Source organism: Danio rerio, chromosome 3, assembly GCF_049306965.1.
Source record: "Danio rerio strain Tuebingen ecotype United States chromosome 3, GRCz12tu, whole genome shotgun sequence".
Classification (NCBI taxonomy): Eukaryota; Metazoa; Chordata; class Actinopteri; order Cypriniformes; family Danionidae; genus Danio; species Danio rerio.
The window spans coordinates 21,691,195-21,705,296 of NC_133178.1; the positions used below are offsets into that span (position 1 = coordinate 21,691,195).

At 39.2% G+C, this 14,102-nt stretch overlaps 1 protein-coding gene across 8 annotated transcripts in view; it reads left to right on the forward strand.

The window, feature by feature from the left end:
* hdac5 (histone deacetylase 5) overlaps nt 1-14,102 on the forward strand; it is a 122,684-nt gene that overhangs the window by 90,326 nt on the left and 18,256 nt on the right. For 4 of the 8 annotated variants that reach the window (XM_009299384.5, XM_073944356.1, XM_680567.11 and 1 more), the window contains 6 exons: nt 3,303-3,434; nt 5,565-5,677; nt 8,390-8,509; nt 9,296-9,536; nt 9,698-9,903; nt 10,376-10,657. In XM_009299384.5, the coding sequence (XP_009297659.1) occupies nt 3,303-3,434; nt 5,565-5,677; nt 8,390-8,509; nt 9,296-9,536; nt 9,698-9,903; nt 10,376-10,657 (1,094 nt within the window). The remainder of the gene's footprint in view (nt 1-3,302; nt 3,435-5,564; nt 5,678-8,389; nt 8,510-9,295; nt 9,537-9,697; nt 9,904-10,375; nt 10,658-14,102) is intronic. The other 4 variants (XM_073944355.1, XM_073944357.1, XM_009299382.5 and 1 more) reach the window with 1 other exon arrangement.

Genomic DNA, 14,102 nt, shown 5'->3' on the forward strand with positions numbered 1-14,102 from the left:
GCCATACTCCAAAACCTCCCACACAGATTCAGTGAGCCTGTTCCCACAAACGCGCGCACACACATCTGCTATCTGCTGTTTTACACACAACTATCTTTTAAACTGTCACACCCACGCTGCTTTATAAAGCTCTCTATAATAGAACTGACACACATATACCATCCAGAGGATGGCACTGACACACACACACATACTTGCGCCCTCTAGCTTGGACTACAGCACACTGATAAAGCAATCGCAGACGGGTCTGTTAACCGTGGGCGAAGCGCTTACTCCATATTACCACTGTTATGGCAACACCACAGCAATCTCCTTACATAACATGCCCTCAGTTTGTGTGTCTTTCCATCCTGTGCCCTCCCCCACGTCTCACACTTTTATTTTAAATCTCATTAAATCCATCCTGAAGTCACCGATAGCATTAGTGGCAAAGTCCTTTCTGCTCTACATGCCCAGTGCGGCTGTGACGCACAAACAGGACCAAAAAAAAAACACACACAGGGCTCGGTCAAGCCGCATTACACACGGTGTGTTAGGGTAATTGGCCCAATTTGATTCTCCCCCCGCCCCTCTTTCAAATCCCTTTTTACTTCAATTAAGTTTAATTTGGCCCCTCATCTCCGGAATCAACAAGAGTTAAAACCGGCATGCTGTAAATATCATTTTTATATATAGCTATGTGTGTGTGAGAGAGATAGGGAGTGTATATGAGAGTGTGTTTGAGAGTTTGTACTGTAGAAAAATGTTGTTGTTAGAGTTTTTGTCTAGTTTTTAGTTTTTTTTTTCTCTTGTTTATAGTCCAAATAACTATAAGGTTAGTGTTATTTTTTTCTAAAAACAAGAATAAAATATTTGGCTGTGGGGTAAGTTCAATAATCTTATTTCAAACTGAAAACAACATTATTTTTTACGCTATTGGCAGATCATGTGGCTTGTTTTAAGGAGAAATTCACTGAATTTTGACTTAATTATTTCCGAAAATAAAGCAATGTTTTATACTTGTTCAGAAAATGCTGCTTGATTTATGAATGTGTAGATATTTGGACAAAGCCTCTAAGCAAGAAAAACATTTGTTGCGGTGTGTGAAAGCATGTCAGTGTGTGTGCATGTGTGCGAAACAGGGAGGGATGTGCTGTTGCTGTCCATGGTCCTGATGTGTTTATTGAGGCAAACCACAATGTTATCATTTTTATAATAATTTAAGGATAATTCACTAAGTAGTGAAAACTGGTTGTTGGTTTACTCACTCTTAGTCTATCAAAATGCAGCCAGATTTATTTTTCAGCAGAGCAATAAAGAAGGTGTGGGGATGAAAATGTGGCCCTTGGTGATTTATAAAATGCAAGTCAACACCTATCAGCACTTTGAGAGTCAAGAAAATATCTGCAGGCACAACAAAAGTAATACCTGCGGCATTTGATGAAACATTAAGGTCTAAGGATGTGAAACTGTGTTGTTTTGTGCAAAATATCTAATATTACATTAACAGTATTATTATTTTGAATTGTTATAATAGCCTCTGCAAATGCTCTTCAGTGCATTCATGACAACCTAGAGCATGAGCTTCCTGTCACATAATGGAAAAAACTAAGAATCTGAGAAAAAAGTAAATCTTACCATTTTTATGTGTATTTTTTTAACAATACAGGATATACATCAATGCATACATCATAATTTAAGTTTGCCTGCCAGATGGTTGTGAATCATTCAAGAATTATTTGTACAAGTTGTGGATTAAAGGTAATAATATTCAGTTTCTTGAATGTTGCTTTACACTAAAAATGATTTGTTCACTCATCTTGTTGCATTGACTTAAATTGTATTGACTTCATTCTCTAAATCTTCTTAACTTAAAATGTTTACAGAGTTAAATTATTGACCCAAATACTTATTTCAAGTTAAATGGGCCTGCAAAGTTTAGTTTTAACTTACATTATCAAGTTGGGAGAACTTGCCAAGTTTGGTTTAAATACTGTACATTAACTTACAGTTTCAAGTTCAATGAACTTAATCTGGCAGATTTACTCGGTTAGAAACAGAACAGACAGTGAAATACATTACACTATTTCAGGGCTTAATTTGTGCCAGAACACGCCGGATCCAGATCTGGCACCTCTGAAATCCGATACGGAACCTCATTTTACCGGTTCCGCTCCTCAACCGAGCGCGATTGCTGGATTCACATATGCCAAAGAAACCGTGCTAACTGGGGAAACGCGCCAGGTTTCGAAACAAAAGTCTAGGTGTGAAAGCACCCTTATTTTATCAACAACAAAAAAAAACACTGCTGGAGTAATTCTTTGAAGAAAAAAATAAGCCAAAACATATTTAATAAACACAATCAAGATCAGAGTAATCACTACATCTTTGAAATATAAATTTACTGAAATCCTTTAATATTATTTGTCTACTGTTGCTTAAATATTTCTTTACGTTATGCATATGACAGGATATATTTGGTAAAATCTCACCTGTAGTAAGTCTGCCTTTCTTTTGGAATGTGCTGCAACCTTTAGAAGGAGAAAATGGCATTTTTGTAAATATACTAATGAGTATAGGGGTGGGAATCTCCAAAGTCACACAATAAAATATTATCATGTTACATGTGTAACAATACAGTATTATTGGGATATTAAATAGATTAAATATATCAAGCAAATATATACAGTATTCTGACTGTTGGTCAGGACACAGGAAGCAGACCAGTAGCTGCATTTTATGATGCATTTGAGGTTTAAATTGGAGAGATTTTATGAACAGTTGCGGTAGGAAAGGGCATACAGATTATACAACTTTAAAAGTGTGTAAACTCTAAAACAAATATGAATATGCTGAATATAGCTTTTTCGAAATTAGTATCCATACATAATCATTCTCACAACCAAAGTAGCAAAAAAAAGAGGCAAACAACTATTAATATACAGTAAACAAATATTAGATCAAAACATGAATGTCTCTTTAGTTACCAATGCTGCCTGGATATTCATACGGGCATCTCGTGTATTGATACAGTATTGCTGTGGATAAAATTCATGATACTGTGTCATATTGATACTACTGAACACTATAGTATCAGCTAAAACTGTTGTCTAATGTTGTACTCTTAAAATAAAATAATCATCTACATTTTGTAAGTAAAATAATGTTTTTTATTTTATTTTATACTTTATTTATTTTTAAAATAATGAATGAGCTGTCGTGTCGTAGTAAACTTCATTTGTGATCTATCAAATCTTATGGGTTGTTTAAGGATCAGGGTGCTTCTGCGCTCAACTGATTGAATATTTCTGTCTCATCTTCAGCCTCTGAGCCCAATCTGAAGGTACGTTCACGGTTAAAACAGAAGGTGGCTGAGAGGAGGAGCAGCCCACTGCTCAGGCGGAAAGATGGTACTGTGATCAGCACTTTCAAGAAAAGGGCAATCGAGATCTCAGGTAAACGATATGTTAAAAATGCTTACTATATTAAGATGCTGTCTCTTATTTATTGCCAGCAAATATAGCCAATTTAGACTTTTGTTTGTTTGTTTGTTATGGGGGCTTGTGAAAGCTGAACATACTGGTATACTACATAAACTTAATATTATTATTCTTCTGAGACCAATTTCTATATGCATCTCCTCCTAGACTGTTCATACTACAACCACCAAACTTACTCCAAACCTCCAAACTTCTCTGACTTAGATGGCCATATCTTTTCCAACTGATCCCACTTACGGTTTTCTGAAAACTGTCCCGAAAAATTCGGAAAAGTCACATTTACCTAACATTGGACCAAACTTTGTGACCTCATAACTTTCCACCAGACTGTCAAACAGACTTACGTTTAGGCTCATTTAACTCAGACTACCAATCTGCCAATCACTGATGACCTTTCAACTTACTAGCCACACCTTACCAACCACTTACGGAACCATAGCAACTGTCCTATAGACTTCCATTGTAAAAAACTGCCATTGACTTTACATTGGACATACTAACAACAAACCAATTCATGCGAGAAACATACTAACAAACATATTGGCAACATGCTAATTCATACTAGAACCAAGCTAGTTTGTGTTAGCAACCGCCTAGCAATACCTTTGCAATGCCTTAGCCACCACCTAGCAAACACTCAGAACACCCTAGCAACACCGTAGCAACCACCTAGCAATGCCTTAGCAAATGCTTAGCAACCACTCAGAACACCATAGCAACAACCTAGCCACAACTTAGCAATGACCTATAATACCTTAGCAACTGCCTTGTAACACCTTAGCAACCATCTAGCAACACCTTAGTAACCACCTAAAACACCCTAGCAATTTACTAGCATTGCCTTAGCAACCACTTAGAACATCCTAGCAGCCGCCTAACAATGCCTTAGCAACCACTTAGGATACCCTAGCAATCACCTTGCAACATTTTAGTAACCACTCAGAACACCCTAGCAACGCCTTAGCATCCGCCTAGCAGCCACTCAGAGCACCCTAGCAACACCTTAGCAGCCACCTAGCAACAGCTTAGCAAACATCTAGCAACACTTTAGCAACCACCTAGCAACACCTTAGCAACTGCCTAGCAATTACCTAGCAACATCTTAGCAATCACTCAGAACACCCTAGCAACACCTTAATAACCGCCTAGCAATTATCTAGCAACATCTTTGCAAACACTCAGAACACCCTAGCAACCACCTTGCAGCACCTTAGCAACAACTTAGCAATAGCTTAGCAACCACTCAGAACACCCTAGCAACCAAGCAGCAACACCTTAGCAACCACCTTGCAAACACTCAAAACACCCTAGCGACACCTTAGCAACCACCTAGCAACACCTTAGCAACCATATAAAAAACACTCAGAACACCCTAGCAACCACCTAGCAACACCTTAGCAACCGCCTAGCAATGCTTTAGCAACCACCTAACAACACTTTAGCAACGACCTAGCAACACCATAGTAACTAACTAGACTATCCTAGCAACTACCTAGCAACCATTCAGAAATCCTTAGCAACAACCTAGCAACATCTTAGTAACTAACTAGACCAGCCTAGCAACGCCTTAGCAAGCACCTTGAACACTCTAGCAACCAATCAGAACGCCTTAGCAACCACCTAGAACACCCTAGCAACCGACTAGCAGCGCCTTAGTAATATAAATGAATAGAAAAATCCAGGTGGTACTGTAGTTCTTATCATATGCACAACTATATCAAAAATAGTTGTGCTTTTAGCTTCACAGAACAGAAAGTTTCTATTGAAGATGTAATTTTGGGGTTGCATCAGCACCTGAGTTGTTCAAACAGGCCTGTGAAAAACAAACCTCTGCCGTCAGATGAGAAGTGTGAAGATTTGCAAACAGGAATAATGAAGGCTCTGGTATTGTGTGATATCTGTGCTGCTAATATAAAAACAGCTCAGAGGAAGGGAACCGTTTTACATCCTGCTGATGCATTAAAGCGGGTTCAATCAATCACTAAATCTAGTGAAATCCTCAGCGATATTTTGTAATGATGCAGCTAAAATGTGATTGTTGAAATGTGTGTGTGTGTGTGTTTGTGTGTGTGTGTGTGTTTTCAGTGTCCTCTATGTGCAGCAGTGCTCCTGGCTCTGGTCCCAGCTCTCCTAACAGCTCAAACTGTGCCATTGCTGAGAATGGATCCAGCGGATCCGTCCCAAACATCCACGCTGAGGTGAGAGACCTACCCCCACACATTTCCTTCACTTCTGTTCACGCATTTTACTCGTTTCTCAATAGTTTAGTAATGAAAAAGACTCAATAAATTGTGATGGCCTGGGCTAATACTGGTTAATCTCGAAGAAAAAAAAAAAAACACGTTCTGGGAATCAGTTTTGAAGTTGTTGCTATGGGTTCTAGAATGGCCGCAACTGCTCTGGATGGACAACCGGAAGCTGCTTAGGGTCACCTCTGCATGCTAAACAGCTAGTCTTAAGGATCACCTTAACCTTGAGAGCTGGAGAGAGTGAAATTGAGTGTGCACATGCCAGAAAAGGCTTAAAGCTGTAGAGGCAGAACACAGGATTTGAATGAGCTTGTGTTTGATTTTTGGATGACTTAGTCGCTAAATGCAAAGCAAAACACTTTTGTTAGACAAATATTTGGCATTTTATTTTACATTGATCTTGCATTTAAAATGCATATAATTATGCTGAATAATTCATGTAATTGCTTCATGTGCAATGTATTTGGCTTTTTGTCTTGAATAATTATTTTTTGAGAGAGATAAAATAATCTTAATAGTAAATTTTTTATTAAAATACAAATATGTTATAATTATAAATGACCACATGTTGGTTTATTAGATTATAAATAATAGAATATATATATATATATATATATATATTCTATTATGTAAAAATGAGCTTTTTTTTTTATAATTTCTTAGTAAGCATGGTTTATTATTAGGCAATCCATAGGCTATATTTGTCAATACAGCTGATGTAAAAGCATTTTTAATGTTTAAGATTAAATACTGTTTTTTGGAAACCGAATGTGTGTGTTTATTTAACTATTAATGTTATACTTTTGAAAGATATTCTTTAAAAGATCTTCTTTCACTCAGCCAGATTGCTTGCGTTTCCGCCTATACAAGAAAACAACTTGTTACGTTTATTGCGACGGGCATTGTCGCTGTCCACTCGGGAAACACAACCCATTTGGTTCACTCCGCAAGCTTGCAAGCTGTGTGTGCGCAAGTCTGTGTTGCGAGCTATGTTTGTGCGTATCGCGCGAGCCTCCACTGAGTGCGTGCGCATAGCTGAAAACTGTGAAGGCTTTTATACAGAAGCACAAGCATTTCTTATGTGAAATTTCTTAACTGAGCTAACGAATATCAAATATTGATAATTAGAAAAGGTTGGTCAGTTAAATTATGCTACTGTAAGTAATGATTATTCAGCAATAATTCCCCAGTACTGATAGCAGAATAAGTACTTATCAATACTTCGGCCTTTTGTAATGTAGCACCGATACCGATAAAATACAGAGCTTCGGTACCCATCCCTATTTTTAAGCCTTGTTTCATACACATGGATGATAATTGAGGTTTTTTTATTTACATTTCATAGTTGTTTTGTGATAATGCAAGGAAGCATTGTTATTTAGGAGTGCATCAGTGGATGGCTCATGGAGAACCAATGAAGTATTAATTACTAAGTATAAATAACTATTTATGTCGTATGATGTTATTTACAAATATCTTTGACAATTAAGTACCTTATGCAAGTAATACTTTAGTGAACCCTCTAGACATCACTTTTGGCAACAAATGTACCTTTAATATATATACAATTACTCATATTATGTTGTACTGCTTTGGTTGTATTATAGTCTAAATATGGGGTGTTTTGCATGATTGGCAAAAAAAAATCAACCATATTCATACATGATTTTTACATAATGGTTTAGCTAGTGGTACATTATGTGTTGGGTTTTTCCATGACCTGTATTTTCATGATAGAAATCATGTGATTTTAGCTTCCCTTTGCATGGGGTGTGCTGGAATAGATCTTTCATCAGACTCATCAACCACAGAAAAGGATCCCATCAAATAGCGCCTGTGGAGATGACTTAAGAATCACCTCATTAGCTCTATCTGGCGTTCAAAAGCTACGTACCACTCCCCAAAATAGTCTTAGATTGTTATTCCAGAGCCTCTGTAGCCTAGCAGTACAACCCCGGGAGAAATGATGGATAAATGCGACGGAGAATAGAATGCTGACATCATTGCCACTGCAGGTACAGCGCTCTGCCATTGAATGTCTGCTTTGTCTTTTGCTTCCTTGTCTTTTCTTAACCTTTGCGTCAGAGTGAGAATGACGCAGCTCAATGAACAGCTCATAATGAAAAGCTTAAATTGGGTCTTTGGGGATGAATAAATGTTGCCTTGTAAAGCAGATCCATTAGTTTTTGTTCTTCGCCTTTAAAAATGGCTGCACTCCAAGTCTAGGGTTAGATGATGGGATTACCAGCACTCAGGAACACCTCCGCATTTCTCACTTAGCTCTCTTTTGGGTCATTTTTTGCTCATTAGAAATTAGAATAAAGACTCTGTGCAAAACCCATTTTAATTATCCTCATAACTGCTTAGTCCATTTCCTGAATCGGTTGCCATCTTCATGTGGCATTGATCCAAACCCAAATACAGATTAGCCATTCCCACATGCTTCGTTCCCTATCAAAAATAAAACTTAGTGAGGATTTCCAAAGAAAAACTCTTTTAAGTGATCGAGCCATGCGGAGACTTCTTGTCTGGGATTCCTTCCTGAGATAAAACAGCTTCTTTCCTTAGAGTTGGGCTGTTTGAAGTGTACATCCTGAAATGCAGGCCTGTTGTTTGTCCTGAGGGACTCATATCTCTCTCTCTCCGTTTCTCTTACGACAGCAGTTACGTTCTCTGCATCAGTCTTTGACTGGCGATGGGGCACCGAGTCCCCTAAGCCTCTACACTTCTCCATCTTTGCCCAACATCTCCCTGGGACTGCCTGCCAACGCCCACATCACGGTGAGTGTCCTTTGCTAAAGCTTGGTGGAGTTTTGATTGTTAAGGTGATTCAGAGTTCACAAATGGTGTAGACTGAATCCTAGTGGATCATTATGGTGCATTCTCAACTAGAGCTGTAGGTTTAGACCTGTCAGTTTGGTTCATGTGAAAGTGTGTTTTGAAAGTCAGAAGCACACCATCGAAGTTTACTAGTCTGCTTGCAAACATTTTCTTGGGTACAAATCATTTGAATTCCTTAATCATTTGAATGGCATCCATCCTAAATTGTAGAAGGGAAGTGTGTTCAATCATGCAGAGTTTAGCTCTTAATTATGCATCCTAGGACAGGGGTGTTCAAACTCAGTCCTGGAGGGGTGGTGTCCTGCTGAGTTTAGCTCCAACTAGCTTCGACACACCTGCCAGCTAGTTTTTAGTATATCTAGTAAGAGCTTGATTAGCTGGTTCAGGTGTTTTTGATTAGGGTTGGAGCTAAACTCTCCAGAACATTGGCCTTCCAGGACCGATTTTAGACATTCCTGCCCTAGGACAAGGATTGCTAGAAACTTCCTTGTGGGTGTTTTAGAGCAGGTTGGAGCTAAATTCTGCAGGATTTGACACATCACCTTATTTCTCACAATGATGTACTTGTTGATATACTTATTTCAGACCAAAAACTATATTGTTTTTAAAGATAGCATTGAGAGAGGATTGAATTGATCATGTTCTGGCTTGGTCCAAACTATAAAACTAAGTAGAAGAAGTCCAAGTGCAAAGAATAAATTCTCATTCTGTTCTCCTATACTCTAGGCCCCTCAGAAACTCAGTGCCCAGCAGGAGGCAGAGCGGCAGACAATCCAGAGTTTGCGTCAAGGTGGGGCACTAACAGGGAAGTTCATCAGCACATCGTCCCTGCCAACGTGCCTTTCCACCGGGGCACCCCATGACCCTGAACCCCCCGCCGCCTCTAATAGCCACAGTAGCCATTCCTCGTTGCTCCAGCACGTCTTGCTGTTGGAGCAAGCTCGTCAACAGAGCGCACTTCTCGCAGGTACTTAGCAAAACTGAGTATGCAGATATCTGGTTTTTTTGAAAGCATGCAGTCATAATCCTCTGAACGACGATTCTTGTTTGGCTCAGGGGATGGTATATACTCCTTAAACATCTGCTATAAGTTACCATTAGCTCACACTTTTTGTCTTTATTGTCCAGTTCCCATGTATGGACAGTCTCCGCTGGTAACGGGTGAGCGGGTATCCAACAACATGCGTACAGTGAACAAGCTGCCCAGGCATCGACCACTGAGCCGTACACAGTCAGCACCCCTGCCCCAAACACCGCAGGCCCTGCAGCACCTCGTAATGCAACAGCAGCACCAGCACTTCCTTGAGAAACAGAAACACTACCAGCTGAACAAGGTATTAAGTGCTATGATGAGATACTGGGGCTGCGTCAGAAATTGCATACTTCCATACTATATAGTACGCTAAAAACAGCATGCATGCCGAGTAGTATGTCCAAATACATAGAAATCGAAAATCAGTATACGAGAAGTACACCGATGACCTACTACTTCCGGCGAGATTCTGGAGTGTGCATCCGATGTATGCTGCGCTATCCCAGGATGCCCCACGAGAGAATTCATAAATGGGGGTGAAGCGGCATAACTCGTTTAGGTCACATGATCATGACAAAATGGCAGATGTAGTATGTCTGAGTTCCATTCATGCTGCTCACATACTGTATAGAACATACTTTACTAATGGCGTTAGTAATACGTTTAAATTCAAATGCAGTAACCTACTGAGAAGTTGGCTGTTTCAGGTACAGCCCTGATGTTTGGCTTGCGATTATTTAAATTCCTTGCTAACGAGCCACGCCTCTATTCAGATTCTTTCTAAAGGGACGGATCTTCCAAGACAGCCTCCCACTCACCCAGAGGAGACGGAGGAGGAACTTACGGAAACCGCAGAGATGCAGGACGAGCGAGGGGAGGGGCCTGATCATGTAAGGGAGGGGTTACAGAAAGACAGCTCTGGTGAAACCACACCTCCCTCTGAACGCATAGTTCCGCTGAAGGGAGAAAGCACGGAAAGTGACTTGGAAGAAGAAGATGATGAAGATGAAGCGGTCGAACTGAGGGAGTGTGATGAAGACGCCCCTTATGGCCAGGTGAGGAATTACAGCTTATTGCCTCTCTTAGAAGGTTTTTGTTTGTAATTTAAATTGACGTGTACAATTTCTGCACCATAAGATTGCAATAATCATCACTATATTTGTTGAGATGCTAAAGACATCTGGGATTGGCCTGACAGATAGCCTGCCCTGCCCTAAATTCTTGCTATTTTGACTCATTTCAAAAGCCTTGAGCATGTACCTGGCATGTTTTAGCTTGCAAAGATCTCTCTTAAGCTTTTAAACCTGCTTTTAACCATTGTTCACCATTTCATTAAAAACTGGTATTGCCAGGCTTCTATATTTATCCCTATCTAGTTCCCTGCACGTGTTCTGTTTTGCATATCATGCAACGCTATCAAAACTTTTACTTTAACTTATGTTGAACGAGTTTCAGTCGTAACTAAGCAGCAAAGTGACTGCGTATAAGCATGAGGAGCTTCCATTTCGTGTGTCATTTGTCTTATTAGTTTGTATGTTTTGTACTAGAAACAGCTGTGCCCCAGTTTTCTGTGGATTTTGTATAGTCGTTCTGCTTTTAAGATCCGGTTTCTTTCCAATGCTTCTGTCACTGAGCTTTTCGAGAGCTTAAGTGCGTAGGCAAGTTCCCGATGAGTGCTGGGACGCACATGCGGGGGCTTGGTGACTGGAGATCGAGGGTATCCCTCTCAACCAGAGCGATTGCAGCTTTTTCGCCCCCTGAAAAGGAGGGATTAAAGTGGAAGATTGCTCTCTTCTCTTCCTCCCACCCGTGACTCACTACTGGAGGCAGGAGGAGAGCAAGCAAGAAGAGGGGAAGAGAGATAAATAATTGCTAGATGGGAAAATGCAGTGAAATCTACTTTGGGGGGGGGGGGTTTAAACCTTTAAATAAAGGTTTGTTTAGTTAGCAGTGCTTTGTTTGGCATTTAGCCTTTACTGTTGCTCATAATTTGGGTTGAACAATATCTTTACCTTATTTTTTAAAGCTTGACGTCAAATTTATGCATCAAAACACCAGAAAAGGCTTATGGTGGGATTTTGCTAGCTTAGCAACCACACAAAGCACCTCAGCAACCACATATCATAGTGCTAAAAACACTTCTTATCATTGTGGTGCCAACAGTGGTAAGCATCAATTTAAAAAAATCAGTTTTTGTCAAAGAGCTCATGTTCACAGAGCTGCACTTAAGCAGATTTATTCTAATCTTGCTAAAATGTACCATGGTTTTACTGTGGGATACAATCAATGTACTTCTGTATTACATTTAAATAGCTTGAGCTCTTTAAAACTTTACTTAGCAGGTTTACTCTTATCTTACTAAATGTACCAAAGAGTTGTTAGGAATTTTGGATTCACTACTGACTTTTTTTTACATTACTAAAAGTATTTTTGTCCATAGTATTTAGTCCAATACTAAGTATTTTTCTGTAACCTGAGCATGTTTATTCATGTCTAACCAGCATTATTTTATTCATATTGTAGGTTTTATTACTCCCTTCCACTGAAATATTCAATAATTCATAGGTTTTCATCCAATATTTATATGTATATCTTTAAGTTAATTTTAGGTTAACAATAACTTGACTTCTAGCGGACTATTTGGAAAAGTGGCAGAAGGTAGATCTGTTGAACTGCATTCCATTCATCATAAAAACTGCAGAAAACTTATTGGAACCTGCATGGACCAAGGTCTCACAAAAATCAGTTAAGTTTGACGAAGAAAATAAATCATGGTTTGTGGTTACATTCAGTATGGGTGAATGCGAGAGATCTGCAGAGTGGATGGCAACATCAACAGTCTGAAGTATCAAGACTTTTGTGCTGCCCATTACATTGCAAACCACAGGAGAGGGCAGGATCGTGCTTCTTCTCACACTTCAGCCTCCACATAAAAGTTCCTGAAAGCAAAGAAGGTCAAGGTGCTCCAGGATTGGCCAGCCCAGTTACTAGATATGAACATTATTGAGCATGTTTGGGGTAAGATGAAGAAGGAAGCATTGAAGATGATTCCAAAAAAATCCTAATGAACTCTAGAAGTCCTGCAAGAACACCATTCCAGATGACTTTAATAATAAGTTATTTTAGTCATTGCAGAGATGTATGGATGCAGTCCTTCATGCTCATGGGAGTTATACACAATGTCAATTATTTTTTCCCTTACACCATGACTTTATATTATGTTAAGTGACAAGACTTTTGTCTATGCATTATGCAAAGTCAGACCTTGCTGTTCTAATTAAATAAATAAAAATCAAGGCATGATAATATTTTATTTTGGTAAAATAAGCATAATCTCAAGGCCTTTGCCTTGCATAGAAGACACTTCTGATACCAAATGATCAACTAGAAGTCAAGTTATTATTTGTTCTTCCTAAAATTTTATTAGTCGACAAGACTTTTGCCAGGCAGTGTATACACAACTCCTTAACTTTTCTGATTTTGACCATAATGTAGTAATAATGTGCATCTTTTGTAAGCTACTTTACAGATAAGCTTGAATTAAATTGAATTTTATTTTAGGTTGAGTTAATTAAACTGTTTTAACTTTACCACTATATATATATATATATATATATATATATATATATATATATATATATATATATATATATATATATATATATATGTATGTATATATATGTATATGTATGTATGTATGTATATATGTATGTATGTATGTATGTATGTATATATATATATATGTGTGTGTGTGTGTGTGTGTGTGTGTGTGTGTGTATATATATATATATATATATATATATGTATATATAGATATCTAGCTAGCACCAGTGTGGTGATTCAGTCTGTATTCCAACCAATTCATTTGCATGCCATCCAGGCAGATTTGATCCTCCAGAGGAGCTCATTTTGATCTTAACACAGACCCCACAAACACACAAACCGCTGTTGTGCGGGAGGAAGGAGAAACAAATGAATGAGTGAGAGTGAATGAGAGGCAGAGAAAGAGAGAGTTATTGAAAGAAGAGCAACACCCTCCTCCCTGCACTCGCTCGCTCTGCCTGCCTGCAATCATTGAGAAAAACATTTCAAAAGAGCACGGCATTAGAATTCAGACTGCATCCTCCTCGCGCAGCGGCAGACTCACACACACACACACATATCTACACATTCACTCCCCCATGAATGGAGCGTCTCTGACTCATCTCTCCTTGGTGATTCATCTCCTCCTCCGGACCCCGCCTGCCTTCGCTGCCCTGCACTTCACACCCAATCCCAGCCCACCGGGGTGACGTGACACGCCGCAGTGTGTGCTCGCGTGTGTGTCTGTTATGAGGTGACATGCAGTCACCGTTGAGGCAGCGATATCCCAAACACCCCTTGTCACATCGGTCAGTCACAGACCCTCGCTGGCCTTTCCTACTCATTAAAACACCTCCACCTACGTCCTTGTGTGTGTGAATGCCTCTACTTGTCTGCCTGAGTGTCTTGAATACAAAT